Source organism: Notothenia rossii (genome assembly GCF_949606895.1).
Source record: "Notothenia rossii genome assembly, chromosome: 5".
Lineage (NCBI taxonomy): Eukaryota > Metazoa > Chordata > Actinopteri > Perciformes > Nototheniidae > Notothenia > Notothenia rossii.
In genome coordinates, this window is record NC_136903.1 from 90,067,390 (window position 1) to 90,085,428 (window position 18,039).

General features: G+C 39.4%; 1 protein-coding gene across 1 annotated transcript in view; it reads right to left on the minus strand.

Moving 5' to 3' along the window:
• angpt4 (angiopoietin 4) overlaps positions 1-13,238 on the minus strand; it is a 57,113-nt gene extending 43,875 nt beyond the window's left edge. The window contains exon 1 of the mRNA XM_079684956.1: positions 7,927-13,238. Coding sequence (XP_079541082.1) covers positions 7,927-8,307 — 381 coding nt within the window. The 5' untranslated portion in view covers positions 8,308-13,238. The remainder of the gene's footprint in view (positions 1-7,926) is intronic.
• Between the last annotated feature and the right edge of the window lie 4,801 nt (positions 13,239-18,039).

Consider the following 18,039-nt stretch of genomic DNA (forward strand, 5'->3'; position numbering starts at 1 on the left):
CGATAACTCCCTCACTTACTGCTGTTTAGACCCACTCTCTCCAAAACCACTGAACTGCTGCAGAGGCCACACTGAAACTCAACCGCACACTTTGAAGAGGGAAGACATAGATACTGCTCTGCTTTATGTTGATAGAAAAGCTTAAGTAGATGTCATGCCCTTTATCTGTTCTGAAAGTGGTTTTAAATTGCAGTGCCTGCTTTTTTCAGATTTCATCGACAGAAAACCTGGACAGTAACGACAGCATGCAGTGAAGATGGTGTCAGAAACGCGTGCTCCCAAGAGGATGAATCCTACCAACTTTTGGTTTTTGGGAAATGCCTCAAGACCCACCTGTTCCACAGCGCATTTGACTGACTGTCCTTTACTTTATTTATTTATTTTTAAACCTTTTATGCTCTTAACCTTTTATTTTTATTTTTTATATTGCCATATTTTATCCAATATGCTCCTTTAAAAATATTTTTACTTATTTTTTCCTTATAGCTTTGTGAAGCACCTTGAGATTAAGTTTTGTCTTTAAAGTGTGCTACATCAATCAAATGTATTATTATTCACTTTGGGAATGCTGACTTGGCAATTTATGAACCATGGGGTTCAATTTTGTGTTTTTAAATCATAGATCTAAAGAATTGTTGAATTGATTGTTATGAAATTTGATATAGACAATCGTGTTCTGCTCAGCATTAATTGTAATAACAATACTTACTTTATGACCAATTACCCGCAGAGCTAATGACATTCCCATCAGCCATAGCTGTATTTTGTGTTTAGTGCTAAGTAGCAAATGTTAGTATGCTAACGCTAAACTAAAATGGTAAAAATTGTGTCGATTTCACATCACACCAAAGAGCATATTAGCATTCTAAAAACCAGCATGGAGGTTAATGATGGTCGCTTTGGATAAAAGCATCAGCTAAGTGACATGTAATGTATTGTGACTGAGAGATGGTGTTTACGTTTGTCAGTGCTGATTCACTATTTTTCTGCAGAACAAAAATAAAGATGTGTAACAACATTACAAACGCCACACTCGCTGCTCCGTCATCTGCGCTGTAGTTTGACCTCAGTAAAAGACTACAGCTTTAGGATCTGATTTGTGACTCCCTGAGCTCTGAGAGGGAACATTTGCCACCAGTGAGCGCATGAGAAACACAAATATTGGGAAGAATTTGACCAAACGGAGTAAATCTGCTGTCTCAGTTTGGGGGTTGGGGAGTGCTGTACTGCAGACTGCAGACAGCTGTGGCTCTGAAGAAAGACTTTGTGCAATATTATTTCTCTATTATCATTTCAAAACTTTTGCCGGCAGTTGACAAGTAAAATAGAAGTCATGTTCTTAAAGGCTGGAGTATGCATGTAGCCTTGGCCAATTGATTATTGAATCCAGACTAATCCAAAAAAAATGCATGCGATGAATCATCAATTGGAAAACAATTGGCTGTTTTAGTCACACCAAACTTTCTCTTGATCCAGCTTCAAACGTGATGATGTGTCTATACTAGAAAAAACAACCAATTTGAACATTTAATTTAGCTCTGGAAAGACATTATAATAAATATAACTGTACAAATGAATTAATGCTGTCAAAATTATCGCGTTAACGGCGGTAATAAATTATTTGAATGAATTGCGTTCAAATATTTAACGCATTTAACGCATGTGCAGAATGGCTAGAAACGGTTTTGAAAACTTTTGTCACGTAGTGATCGTCTTCTCAATAGAACATCTTTGATAATGTCTTCTGGCCAATCAGAATCAAGATAACGGCGTGGTGTTGTTGCAGGAAGTCCTGACGGAGAATAGTTTTGCTGTACTCTCTATACAGCGATACAACATAGAAATCAACACGTAATGAAATAAGACCCCACGGTTTGATGATTGATAGGTGTGTGGGCTGTCTTTCATTTTGACACAAAGAACAATGTTATAATAAACATACATATATACATACATACATACATACATACATACATACATACATACATACATACATACATACATACATACATACATACATACATACTGTATGTTAAATGGATATATCCGCCTTCTTTCATTTATCTTTCCATTCCCATAACAATATACATAAAGAAATGGCATATTTTGGACATAGTTCGAATGGTGATTAATCATGATTAATTAATTTTTAAACTGTGATTAATCTGATTAAAAATGTTAATCGTTTGACAGCCCTAAAATGAATACATTACTACACATTACAATTTCTGCTGTCTTTTTACATTTTTTTGGATTTCATTAATTATTGTACGCTGATTTATAGGATAGTGGTGAAGCCTCTTCTGAAAAATGTTTTCTCATTTAATCTGGATAAAGACTAAGATGTATATATAAATATCTCTCTGGCCCGTCAATGAGAGATTCATGAGGAATATAATTTACTTTAACCCTAAAAACACCTTAAACTCTGATTCTTTGGTGCTTTAACTTCAGGGAGGAGGGAGAGAAGAGAGAGAGTAGAGAGGGAGGGACAGGGAAACTGAGAAGAGACGCTGTTATCTTTTATCTGAATTAAATTAAAGCTCTGATGAGCGGACGGGAACAAACGTGACAGAGTCAGAGAGCGATTAGATAGACAGCTGGAGGTCAAAGGTCACCCCTCTGTCTCCTGTCGCTGCTGCAGGCCTCAGCTCTGGACCTGACCCGCGACTCCTCAGAGGGTTAACAGTGTGGGTGGTGAACACACACACACACACACACACACACACACACACACACACACACACACACACACACACACACACACACACACACACACACACACACACACACACACACACACACACACACACACACACACACACACACACACACACACACACACACACACACACATTTGGAGGGGCTTTTGCTCTAAACTGGAAAAAGGGCCTCCCCCGATAAAAAACACAAGACCTTTTGAAAATTGTAACTTGTTTTTAATGTAAAAGAAACCAAACGATTATTACATCAACTAAATTGAACAGTAATTCACATCTCATAACAAAATAAGCTAAGGCGACTACTTGCATTCAGTGACTTCATTTTAAAAATGAAAAAACCAGGGACATTTTTTGTTTTGCGGTCCATATCTCATTAAAAATATCTAATGTTAGTAACTATTAAAGACAAAATGCGGACAATTCTGTTCTAATGTAGTTTGACCGTTGTAACTGCTGTGCAGACATACTGATGAAATAGGGCTTCTAACTAATTACCTTAAATAAACTCACTAAATAATTAAACCAGTTCAATACGCATTATTCTTATCATTCTTTATTAGCGCAGTAACGGTAAGGTATCTCATTACTTATTTATTTAGTATTCCATAACTTAGTAACAGAGATGGTCAAATTAAAGTAGAGACATGGCAGAAATCCTACAATGAAGCGGGACATTGAGCTAAAAAGGGGCTGTTGCCCGGGCAACGTTAGCCCGTACCTGTGCACGTCCCTGCACACCCACACACCCAAAGTCACACACATACCCGCTTTTTGAAAACACCCCAGTGCTTGAGATACTCAGAAAAAAAAAAATGGTAGAAAAGAAATCCACCCCGGTGGGCAGCACAAATAATCTTACACAGAATGTATCTGTTTTATCCGTTTAATGTATAATTTACTCTCTGAGATCTGTTTGGGTTGCAGATGTGAGTTTGAGTGTGTATTCGGGGTTTAAGAGGAGTAAAGCAACATTTCTATCACACTTGCGGCCAAAATTTATGTAGGCGTACGAACAAAAATGCTTTAATTTTGCAATCAATTAATAATTTTCTCTATAAAATGGAGGAAGGATGGCCAAATTACATTTTTGGGTTGAAACTAGGGCTGCTCAATTAATCTTATTTTAATCGCGATTATGGCATGCAACGATTACGAAAACAACGTCATCGAAATAAAACGATTACATTTTTATTATTATTATTACTTTTTTTTGTTTTTTTCAGTTGAATTATACTTAAAGTTCAGGGTAATCAACTTTTAAAAACATACTGTTCAATTTTTTTTTCTCCAATAAATTGATGTTTTCAAAGTCAATGAATAATCGCATTTAATAATCGCAATTACAATTATTGACCCAAATAATCGAGATTATGATTTTTGCCATAATCGAGCAGCCCTAGTTGAAACTGGAGACTAAATTGCTGAAAAAGCACTTACTCTAAGGTTAATATTTTCCAAAGACATTCACGAACATTGCAGCCATCGCTGATTGGTAAGGGTTACCTTCCTCGATTTTTAAAGATAGAGAGAGACAGTGATAGCAAACAAAAATACCATCTTCACTGTTCTTCAGATGTGTTGGAAAACGGACTTTTGATTTCTAAATTCAGAGATAATCTTCCTCTGGTTCCATAGTTATTGCATAGTTTCATACAACATTGGGTTACTTGTTAAATGTACCAGCTACCACCCAGCTTGCAGTTCCTTCTTTTCTACCATCATCTATATTACAGGCCAACTTTCTGAAGGCCATGATGGAAACACCCAGCATTTAGAAAGCTAAATAAATCAAGTCAGCATTCCTCCTTTTAGAATTATGATTTATAATCGACTCTGACTTTAAACAGGAGCATTATTCATGCTGCGGCTGTGACGTTTAAATGATTGTAATGATGATGAATGAGGACTCCCCGCACACGCATTCCTTTCACAAATGTTTTCTTTCGCTAATCCGATTTCATGGATCAACATCACCTGCTGCACCCAAACCATTTCAATCTGCACGTCAGCAGGAGTCTGAGCCAACGTCTCAACTTCAGGAGAGGAAGTAGAAACTGGATGTGCTGTAGAGCTCACAAAGAGGCTCTGTGGCTAGCATATTTAGAGACTACTGTTTTATCTTTAATCTACACTGCTGCACACTAATAACACATCTCTCAAAACAATCGCTCTTTGTTCAGTTCGAAAAATCAGGAGCAAAGACAAATGACAGCCCAACAAGTGACTGAGGTAACGGACGGGTTCATGTTGATATCTGGCTAGAATCTTTTCTTTTATGGTACAGCCACGGGGAAATGCTGCCTGTAACAATGTCAATGGCCAAATCTGTGCGATTAAAGTGTGAGCATTTAAATGTAATCCCAATGGTGATAATTAAACAAAGGTCATTCCACTTGATTTAATGTCAATTGCTTCATTTGTGTGAGCTTATTGTTGAGATAGAACATTTTTCTTATTTTGGTCTTGCTAACTGCATTTACGGAAGGCGATGGTTTGTTGTCGCTCATTGGTAATATCTCTACAACAGTTGGATAAATTGCCATTATATGTTTAGCTGATGTTCAGGGTGCCCCCTGCCCAGAGGATGAATCCTCCTACTAACTTTGGTTCATGTCAAAGTCTTCCCCTAAACAGGAAAATACCGCAACAAAAATTAATGGATATGAACAACGTTTTTACGGCTTTTCTTTTAATCTAGCATTATAAAAAAGAAATGCAAAATCTTCGACTGGACGAAGGAAATCAGGTTTTATTTGTTCCAAACAGATGTTTAATGACCGACAAGACATTCCTTCAGACTAAGCTGTACTTTGTGTTATGTTCTCATTAACTAAGCTGGTGAATATGGTTAAGATCAATTTATATAATTCACGAGTTGTGAGCATATTAGCATCTTATTGCGCATTTCCACTACAGCACGGAGCGCGGTTTAAGCGTGCTGTGCCCGTTTTTGGTTGCGTTTCCACTCGGCGTAGTTCCGGCTAGGGGGTACTTTTTCACAGTTTTTTGGCTCTCCAAAATTGAGGTTCTTTCTGGGCCAACAGCCGGGCAGAGTATGCTAAACTAGTGAGAGAATCGCTGGCAACTAAAACAAAATGAACATATTTGACCGTGATTTAATTGTAATACACGTTTCAAAATGATGCCGAAGTAACAACATACTGATACCGGATAGTAAGAACCGTGAATTAAGGCTTTGACCAGTCTGCAGACAGACGGCAGACGAAAAACCTTTTAAAATGCGTGTTTTCTGAATGGAGATCGGCTAAGCTAACGCAGTATATGCTCCGACCGTCCACACTCACAACAACGGCCTACAGACATGAATAAACCAGCGTCTGTATTCACCATGACACAGACAGTCTGTGGTTTGTACTTGTTTCACTTGTGTCTAGTTTCTGAACAGATATGAGGAGCTGTGAGCTCTGAGTGCTAAGAGCTAACGGCTGATGTTGGTTTTGTGTTTCTCATTGAAGATGACGTCACGGCTCCGCCTACACTGCGTTACTATAGTTACTGCCCCAGTTCCTAAACTGTAATGGAAACGCAGCATAAAGTCAGCCTGGCCTAATAAGGCCTAACGAGGCCTAGCCATACTCTATAATGTGCCATTAGTCTCGTCTGTGAGTCCTGGTAGTGCTACTTCTAGTCACTCGGCTTGGCAAATTCCCACAATTGATGTTTGTAGGTTATCATCCTTTTCACACTAGAGACTGCCATTGTGGGGTCGGGGCTATTGCACAATGGAGGGGAATTCTGGGTGGTTAACAAGAATCTCCCACATGTCACCCCCTCCCAGTGAAGTTCACTTGGAAATAAGTGGTTGTGATATCATGACAATCTGAAGAAATGTGTAGGCAGGTAAACATTTCCAGCTCAAACTAAAGAGACTGCAAATGTTATCTAACTCACTATCAATTAGAAACCATCACTCATCATACATCAATTAATATAATAATTAGCAATCTTTAATGGCTAAAGACAGACTCTTGATCTTTTGTATCTGTGAGAAGTGGTCAGTTCTTCACACATTCATTCTTTGGTACAGCCGAGGTGTTCTGCAATACTTCTGCAGAATAGATGGTAACGGGGGAATATGGTTTCACATTGGCCCTTATTGCACAGCGTGCAGTCACATATCCAATGAAACCACAGATGTAGAAATTATAGTTTGTTAGAACAACAGAAGGGAAAGTGTTCACTGATGGAAACCAGCTGCCACTCATCGAGAGTCATAACCCCAAACTTTGATCTCTCCTGCAGATCACCGGGCAAGAAAACTGAGCCACACACACACACACACACACACACACACACACACACACACACACACACACACACACACACACACACACACACACACACACACACACACACACACACACACACACACACACACACACACACACACACACACACACACACACACACACACACACACACACACACACACACACACACACACACACACACACACACACACACACACACACACACACACACACACACACACACACACACACACACACACACACACACACACACAGACTGCATACACAGCTGCTAAAATGACATGTCCGATTAATGAATCCACACATATGTTCAGGTCTTCCAGCAACATGTTTTCCATTAACAATACTCAAATTTTACTATAATTGGAGAATGACTTTGCCATATCTACTTATATACCCAGTGATACAATGTTCTCTGTGGCTGTAATTTGTACTGAACTTTGCCTTTTGGTCTGAAGATTCTTAGTGAAAAGCACCTGAACATTAATTAATTCTTTCATCTAATAATAATAATAATAATAATAATATTTATATAGCGCTTTTCCTGGTGCTCAAAGCGCTTAAATAAGTTATCTGTTCTGCATAAGACCCAAAGTATCCGTCACAAGACACAACACTCATTACTTTAGCTTGAACTGTCAACCTGCTTTGGACCAACCTTCTCTTTAATAAGTTATTTTGATGTAGCCAACAATTAAATCTCAAATCTGTTCCTCCATTGTTTGTTATCTTTTTGGTCTAATGTAAGATATTTAGTATAAAGTACAAAAGATGTCATGTTTTCCAGCTGTCCTCCATAAGTCGCAAAGTTACAAGACACTGCACATGTGTGTCAACCTTCTTGTCTCATACATGTTTCGTTGTGTGCAAATTATCTACAAACGATAAAGAGGAGGTAGCTTGTCTCTTACCTTCTGCAGCCACTGCGTGTTGTTCGCCATCGTGCTCTCCAGGCGCTGCAGTTTCTGAGCCGACCATTCGCGGTCGATGGGTGGAGAGTCTCTCTGCACGACGCTTGGCCCGCCGCGAGAGACGCCATATTGTTCGGTCTGTGGAGACGATGCTCCGCCCAGACATCCGTCCAGCTCGGGCAGGATGAAGGTGTAGCTGCACTGACCGTGTTGGATGCGGTGAAACTTCCTTCTCTTCTCCGCACCTCCTCCTCCTCCGCCACCACTTCTTCTTCTTCCAGCTCCTCCTCGTTCTGCGCCGGAAACACCGGCTGCATCAGAGACGACTGACAGGGTCCAAAGCAGCACCAGCGACCCCCAACAGAGATTTACACCTTTCATAGCGATCTCTTCAAACGTATTAAAGTGTTCTCAGGGCAAGAGGGTCAAGAGAAGCTCATTCACACTCTGACCCCAACTCACTGCATGAAAACATCAGGATGTCTCTGCACCTACCGCCAATCCATGAAGGCTGATCTGTTTGAATTCAGCAGGTAACGCTTTTGCAGCAACAGGAAGCAACACCTGTCCTGTGAGCCTCTTCCGTTCCTTCCTCAATAATGGTGAAGAATCACATCAGACGAGGTGATCAACACGTGGGATCCATGTCCTTCTTTTGCTTTTGGGTATTAATTTTCTTCTGTTGTTGGCTTTCTTTTGCTGATGAAGAAAGAAAGGATGGGTCCACTACCTTTTACCCTGAGCCGGTCTCTCATGATTTTCCTTGAAGCTCCCTAATATCTTTGTAAAAAAATGTGTTTGGAAAAGCTAAGTTGAATTTAAGAGATAGAAAGAGAGGTTATGGGCAAAATAATTGGCTTTGTTTAGGGTTTGGGAATAGTGAATGTCCAAACTGCCAGGGGGAATGAAAGGAAAGGAAATCTGTGGGTGGAAACATCCTTCTCTGGTGGCTGCTTGTTCAGAAGTGGCCGAAGAGAAATACTTCTGCCCCTTCTTATCTGGGGCTGGCTGAGAAAGGGAGGTCTGAGCGAGGGAGGGAAGAGTGGGAGGAGGAGAGGGAGGATTGGAGGGACAGGAGGCCTGAGGGAGGTCTATTAGAGGACCCTCTCTATTTGTAGGCTGAGAGGCAATGAAGGAGGAAGGAAAGAGGGAATAAAAAGTAGCCAGAAAAAGAGAAAAAGAGGGGGAATATTAAGGGAGTGTAGAGAGGACAGGTCAAAAATCTAAGACAGAGAGATAAGACAACACGCAGAGAAAGAGAGGGCAGAAGAAGAAACTAAGCTGTTGAATGAACACAGAGGAGAGAAAGAGATCTAGCTATGGTTTAGTAGCTGCAGTAATCTTGTAAAGTAAATCCTGATGCCTTGTATGGTCATTTATACTGAGTCAGCAACTGCTCTGTCCTCAAAACAAAGCCACGCTCTGGGGCATCATGGGAGATCAGGCAAGCAGAGGCAAACCATCTAGTCCACAAAAGTTTGGGTTGAAAAAAAAAACATTTAATCAATTTGAGCCATGCACAACTAAGCTACAACTACCATGTCAGTCAGTGACGTCATTGGGCCCAAACATACTTTTCCCCATTGACTTACACTGGGAGAGATCAGCGGATATTGAAAGTAAGTAAATCAACTACCCAGTACCAGTAGTAGTGTGAAATGTGCTAGAAGCAGAATCTGGAGATATTTTTTCTCTGCATTTATTTGACTGAGTTGGGATGGTCGTGATGCGGATTGGGGGCGGGGCTAAAGGAAAAGGCCAGTGTGCATGATGGGCCAATAGATGTGGAAGATTGCCAGAGGAGGGAACTTCTGGGTATAAATGTTCTCGTTAATTGAGCAGTCTTGTATTCATAGGGATGAACGCGGCCCCTTCTCCAAAGCTGTATCCAGTCCTCTTCATACATCCATGGTTAAAGTCTCTCTCTGTCGCTGCATGCACCTTCTAATCTGTCCTGCAGCTCTTCACTCTACATGGAAGTACACACTAAGATTATTTCCAGACAGATGGCTCGGCCCCAGGCTTGTGAAACACTAGCTCAACATGTGTGGAGAGACGTGAGTTGTCGATTATTGAGGTTTATTTGCACAGCGATAAACTGTTCTGCAGAGGTTGACGGATACAGATAAAAGCAGAGATAAGAGACAAAACTTACACATTCGTGCAAAGAGATAAGAATCCTTAAAAGTGACATTTGAACTCAAAATAAAAAGATATAGGGTGTGTTTCTGCATCATCCTCAAAGTATGAAGAGAAATGGCAGATCTTATCGTCCTACGTATTTATTTTGACATTAGACATCTTGTTTTCAGCTGACCTGACCTCGGTCTACTGTTACTGCTGTGCTGTGGCATACATCTTAATTTTGGCGGGGTCACTCACTTAATGTTGGCCGATTGGTCCTTTGGGGGAGGGCAGAGGGTAACAGCGAGTGGCTTCTGCCCAAACCGGAGATCATTCTCATGGGAACAGGAGAGGAGGGAGAGTCTGGAGCTCAGAGCTGCGAAACATAGAGCTGTTCCAAATGCTCTGATTGCAGGATTTTTTAAGAGTTATATGTTTGGCTCTCAAATCTAGTTAAAAAGCGTCCATCTGATACTCGTTTCTCGATCACAATCCTGACTGAGGCATGAGCCAAAATATCTGATTATTAATTCATCTTTTTGTCCTACCCAGATAAGGTTTTATGTCCTCAATTGTTTTAGTAATTTATTTATGATGATTTTTTCAAAGTTCGAATCATAGCCAAACATTTCCTTAATAACTTTTTATTTCAAATCTTTATATGTATTCATCCAGGAGAGGTCTCATCCAAATACCAATATGATTCAATCAATTGTGTTCCTTACAGGTCTAAAGTTGGATGGATTGCATCACAGTTTGATAGTTGTGTCTTGAGTATATAAGCTTTAAGGTTCAAGGCTTTTATTAGTCATAAGTGCATAGCTACAGTGTAGTTATGACGATGAAAATCTTAGGACACAGGCTCCTCCAACAGTACAACACAATACAACAGATAAACAGTGCAAGTAAATACTAAATAGTAAATACTGAGAAAGCTGAAATTCCCGACAAGTTTTCATAAACTGACGATCAATATTCGGTCTCAATACCCAAAAATGTTGGAACATTATGAAATGTCATCGTCCTAAGATGCCAAAGAAGATTAGGACGAAATGTTCGGAGATAAGCTTCTGTGCCATCCAGTTCTGTGTGCTGGTGGCGACTTTCATTTCTTCTATTGGGCAGATATCAGGAGCAACAAGAGGGCGCAGGAGTCATGAACCAGCCCTTCCCTCTGTGGGAACGCACGTACGGATGAGGATGTGTCTTTTTTTATTGCAGGATTTGATTTCAGCTATGTCTGTTTTTCTTTTTGTCCCTTTCTAAACACAACATGGTCTGGTTGTTGTTTTTTTTGGTAACATGACGACTGGTTTTATTACTGTATTATATTAATAAGTCTAACAGGGTAATTTCTCCAAAGATATCAATTTCCGGTGACCATCAGGATGTTTGATGTTGGTCTGAAATAAGTTTGATTTGTTTCCTATGAAATCTTGCATCATGCATTCACTGCGTTTTGATTTTCACTTTAATATCTCTAGTTTTTACATATCTTAAAGTATTTAAGTTAGTTAGCAAAATAGTTTCTCTTCCATCTGTTAAAGGTGGAGTAGGTAATTCACTTCAGAAACTCTTTTTGTTATATTCCATGGAATGCTCTTAACATCCCGATAGCAATGAATACATTAAATGCTTTGACAATACAAATATACAAATATTTCATCTGTGGAAGCCGTGGCGCTGTAAAAACCAAGTCCAATTGTCTGCCTCGGCCCGCGGCAGATAATTGGATGGCCTACCTGCCTGTCAGCCTTCCATCTCGTGCACAAACTTATCTCGTGCCCTCATTGGTCATGTGCGCATTCGTGTGTGTTGGAGGAGGGGCTCTGTGAGGAAGTCTGAAGGAAGGGCAGATTTTTTTCGGTTGTGTACTTTCAAATTCTAGCGCACTCGAGTTGGTTTCTCCATTCTTACCTACCTTTAAGCCAGGGACATAGGAAGCAAAAAGCAAGAAATGACAGCAAGTAAATTAGATATGAAAGAACATAGGGTGAGGAAGAAACAGACAAATAACGATAGTGGAGAGAAGAGTTTTGTAGTGAGAGACAGAAACAGACAAAAATAATGATTTCCTGTCTTAAGGTTTCACATGACGGAGTCTTTATGAGGAAATAACCATCTTGGGTCTAATAAAGTCTGAAAGAAATCTGCGGAATCTATTATTTCCATAGAAAGAAGAGTAAGGCCAAAATGTGGTCGTGTATGTATGTTTTATGAAATGATAAACTCTTGTTATTTTTATTATAGCCGGTATGATGTCTTTGTCAAATTGGTTGAATATTAACAGAAGTTAACAAAGATGATGCCATTTGTATGCAGGCATCTTAAGCATCATTGCTTTTAGATGTATTTGTTGGTAAAGAGACTAGGTTAATACTTAGATTTACCTCAGATTGAACCTTAACCTAAAGCTTAAAATCTCTACTATAATGACCTTTCATGGTAGTCCTGATTTTGGGATTGTTGGGGGTATGATTAAATGCAAGTTAAAGGTGACCTATCATGCAAAATGCATTTTTGTATGTCTTTGATACGTATCCCCGGTGTTCCAGGGAACTCACCAAGTGTCAGAAAACACAACTCTCTATTTTCCTCCATACCCAAATCTCTAAAAAAGGGGCTGCAACAGATCTGATACAGACTGATCCAGATTTGAACACTTCTATGACGTCACAGAAGTGGCGCTCGGCTATTGGACCAACTCCACCAATCAGGAAGAGACAGCCACGGACATTGCCGTTCAAAGCGCTGGAGACGCTGTAGTACATATGCCAGGCCTGTAGATGGTGCTGTTCTCACAGAATCAGCCCAAGCAAAGACAGTGTTAAATTGAGCGAAATGAGGAATGGCTAAAATGCATTATCTGTTTGGTATTTTGAAAAATAAAAAGTATAAATATGCCTTATATAGGTATGGTCCTACAATATATTATTCAAATATAGCATGATAGGTCTACTTTAAATTAAAAAGACCCAAATAATGGGCGCAATCGAGTTTCTCTACACACACCCACAACACATGACCACCTGATTTGACATCACTTAATGGCATGTAAACTGAATAACACAAACAGGAGTAAAATCATGAATAATGCAGGCTACAAAATGAGTTGAAAACTAAATGAATTTAGTTTCTAAACCTAAATAAACATGGTCTATTTATACTCCATTTAAGCTAAAAGTATCGAGAATAGTCTATAAAGTATGTCTGTGACTGTTATATTTGAGGGGGACATTTTTCACAGCTTATAAAGTGTAATACATAATTAAACTTGTCTTTTTACTCCATGAAACAGTCCTATGTCAGGGCCTCTATGACACGTGAGCGTTTGAATATGAAGCCTTCTCCTTACACTTAATGTGGAGTGTTTTATGTAAACAGGATCACTGTATGGCACACTTAGCATCCAGGATGTGGAATAATGTGTGAACCTGATAGCACGGCGCTGCTGTGATGGACGAGGTCACGACCCTCCTCACACTTTGTAATTCTCAACACCTGCAAAAACACATGATGGGATGTAATCTGAGGAGCTTCGTGCTCATTCATGAAAACAGAGGGAGGTTTTTCTGTGTACATGCAGATGAAGGGATGACAGGATGAACCCTGCTCAGCTAAATACATCAATTCAGTGTTGATGGATAGAGAAGACAAAGGAGTAGTTATCTTTAATTGGTGTATGGAAGAAATATCCATACAAAGGTATTTTGAAAACTGGGTGAGAAGGAATTAAATTATAGCACATTTTTCCAGCTATTCTGGTTTGGTGTTTATCAATAAACCAATTAGAGCTCTGTGTATCTACCTGTTGGGCTATACATTCATAAAATATTGCAAAAAGGAGAGTTCATAGAAGTGAAGATGACATCAACGCAGCTGTGCAGGTTGTTGTAAGTAATCTTATACTTCTTTCAAACAGAGGATATGCATGTATTTAATACAGATCACTTATGAGGCAGCTGTCACTCTGCTCCTGTCTGCAGCTTTGTCCCCAAAAAGTCAATCTGTGGATAACAACAAACGGCATTGTGTAATTACCAATTAAGTTTCGACCAAATTTGGTACAAATGTAACTTAGTTTGTACCAGTACCTCTGTTTGTCTAAGTTGTGTTTATATATAAGATTGGAAGTGCTTTAGCTTGACATGTTGAAGTCTATCAATCATTTAAGTTGAACTTTACTGACGTTGACTAAAAAGATAAGAGGAGATAATCATAATGTCTCATTTGAAGCATCTCAAAGATGAACTGAGCGGCACTTTAAAGGCTTTAAAAAGACGACTGGAGAATTTATGGCTCCGAACAAATCCTTCTTTCTGACAAGACTTTCATTCAGCTTCAGTGATCCTTCGAAACTTGTGTTGCTAGGTAAAATGTGTCAAAACCTACAAATATTATAAATAAGAAATAAACTTAATTCAGCACATTGGCAGCATCGCTTCACACAGAAGCCTTTTCATTTTAAACAAGGTGATGTAAAACAATTATTTAAGAAAAATGATGTGATTTAATGTCAGTAAACACATCAAGAAAGGTGCCGAAGTAACTACACAATGATACAGAGTAAAGCAGTGATACGTACATGTCAGGTCTTTGCACGAGATGACAAGCAAAACGTTTTTTGAATACATTTCTAACCAATGGGAACATAGCTGATCCATCAACCCTCTTAGTTGCCACATCTAGGCACAAATGGCAGCAACTTTATTATTTAAACGACACACCATTATGAGTTGCTGAAGACCGCTTGGTGAATTCTGATTTATGTACGTCAGTGAGAACAGGAGCTCAAAAACAATAGCCAAACGTTTTTAACTCAAACAAATATGCCAATGATACGAAATATTCCATCTTAGGTCAAATTGCTTTGTCGCTATTTTGTCTCCTGGTGCACATATGCGTCTTTTGCATCTTTGTATTGACTTTAAAGGTTATTTTCCATCATGACAAATCTCTTTTGCGTCCGGTGTGAAGCACCATTAATGTAGCAGAAGAATAAAAGGTATCTAACCTCTCCAGAAATGCACTTAACATTACAAAGTGAATCGTTTAGGAATATGTATTTAGGGTTTTTGTTCTGTTAAGGTCAGCGGACGCCTATATTCAAAGTTTTTCAACATATTTCTGTCTCAAACATGGGCTGAAGGGGTCAGGCTTTTTCTGTGTTTCATAACGAAATAGTAATGTTATATTTAATGAAAGAGTCTTATACTTTATGTGCTGTATCATGTAAACTGAACTCCTAGTCAAGAGTCTCTGTCCAAAGTAAGATGAAGAAAGGAATGCTTTCAGGGAGGGAGTAACAACATATCATTACTTTAAAGAAGAGCTGCAGATGTATCTTCAAATGGACCACAGAGCACGGTGTTAATGGAGGGAGATTTCCCACCATTAGTAATGATCATGTTTATATTGTACTATCTGCTTCATTCTGACTGTATAACAAAAGTAATTCAAAACCTGATAAGAGACGCTATGAAGATTAACAAGGTCACTCAGCTAATTAATGGCATTGAAAAGGAAGTTTAATCTACCTACTTTAGAGTCATTTCTGACAAGATAAGAGTCAAATTGCAGGATTATTTATTTTTAAAAGGATGGCTCCCATTATTAATCAGTGGCAGAGCATCTTTCCTTGTTAAGGGCGGATTGGAGGCTAGTTTTAGATCAGGAGGACGTCCTGCAGCCGGCTCTTACTGACAGGCTTTTAAATCCTTAAACAAACAGTCTCCAGCTCCCCTCACTGCAGTGTAACATTAACCGTCATCAATCAAACTTCAACATACAGCGGCTTCGCTCTTCAATGTAACATGTTCGTAACCACTGTAGAGTAAGACCTGTCACAGACTCCTTTATTCTTTAGTCATGGTTCACTTAGGCAATAGATAAAGCTGGAGGCAACACTTGCTCATGCTTGTATGTATTTACGAGTCCCTCATTATGAAATCATCCTTCTGGTTTTCTATCTATCCATCAACATAAATCATGTTTCAGTGTCGAGGCAATTTGTTAAAGCTTTAAGGTGGGAGTGAACCCCACTGGTTACGTTCATCTTAGACCAGCAAACTTCCCAGTGAACAAAAACGTGTAATTTATGGGAAAACACAAGACGCTATATCCATGTAGAGGTGCTGAATTTAAAAATGTTGTGATGTACAAGTCTTTTCATTTTGTATTTGATGTTTGCTTTGCTTAAGTCTGACACATTTTGATCAGCTCATTTCTAAGGGTACTGCTTGTTAAAAGTACCTAAAGACTGTAAACCTAAAGGCCAACATGTGCAACTGGTCAACAATATTCTTAATTGGTAAACAAATTAATGATAAACATTGCCATATAAACTCCTCAGCCCCAGCACTCTCACTCAAATTGAGTAAGGTCGACAACGGGCAAGAATTTCAGTACGTTTCCAAACAAGTGGGATGGCATCACCCCTCAAATCACATTCTGTCTTACTGTATGTATCGATTCTTTCTTGAGTTTGGTATTTACTTGATTGAACTGGTTCAAGGGGAAAGCCACAGCCTGGCACTCACCACATGACACAAAGAGAATGACAAACAGTTTCTCAGAATACCTCTGCGTGTGGTATAAACAATCAGATCACCATCTCGTGATGTATCTAATGTTATTGCCAAGTGTTATCAGGGTATAACAGCATGGCATCTACACCCAAACAAACACAAAACTACACGACAACAATCACACGTTGCTTTCCTCTTTAAGGTTTCACGTACGTCAATTGAGCCCAGACTTTAGCTTTAGCTCAATCACCATGTTCTCCCATCAACAGGTTGTTAATAACTAATAAATCACAGTGGGTCAAAGCCAGAGAAACTACTCTGCATGTGAGTTTGGTTCTTGGGTTTTCTCTACAGAACATAAAAAATGTCTTATCTCTTTTTTCTTTCCAGATTGGCTGACAGTCCCACCGGCCCTGAACACACACTCATAAACCATAAACACACAATCAGCCATTGTTCCATGTTTCACTTGGAGCAGATGACAATTGCTATCAGACTCCAAACCCACGGCTTCAGCCAAAACACATTAGGGTTCTTTGAAATGAGGCGAGGGTCTCTTCTAGTCACACAGAGAGGACCTTCGGGTTGTAAAGTATTGCCTTAAATTTCAAGTTTCAACACAAACAACACAATGTGACGGTGTGTGTGGAGGTCAGTGGGAGGACTCACACTTCTTAACACAGTTGTACCTGCTTCACACTGACACACTGTGATGTTGAACACCAGGGTTGGAAGAGGAGGGGATTTTCCCAACCAGTCGTGTAATCTGACATATTGTCTTTCTTGTTGTAAAAGCTTTCTACTATCTCACCCTTTGACTCAATGTCATTTTAGGCCAAACACACATTCAGCAAAGTGTTCAGAGGGTATTATTCTTCAAATAAATAAAAATACTTCTTTCAATCTTTGAGCTTTTCCAGGGTGGCTAATAACGTTATTCTGTAGTGTGTCAGCTCAGAACATATTTGTTTGTTTGTTTTGTTAAACCAACCGCACATGCTACAATATGATTAATTGACTTAAACATTATTGCATTGATTCCGCTAAGAAGAAGAATATCGTTCCACTGCGTACCAATGGCAGGAAGTGCGGCATCAACAACGTAACTTAAATGACGACAGCACTGATCAAGGTTTTCTGTAACTGCCCAAGTCTGTTCACATTTTCTTTTTCTAAGGAGAACAGTTTGATCTCTTAGAAGCCCCAACAGATGGTCCTATAGATGGTTTAAGCAAGCTGTCCTCATATTGGATCAACACAGATTTCCCATGTCATAATTAAAGATTGTATAGGATTGTTTTCCGGCTTGTTTGTTTTGGTTCGCTACAGAGCACTGCAGTTCTTCTTTTAGTAGAGAGCATTTTAGAGACTTCCTCTTGCCGAGTCGATTGAATTCCTGATGGATTTACGAAAACAGCTCTTTACAACTGGAAACCAAAACTTAACTCTGGATAATGAGTGT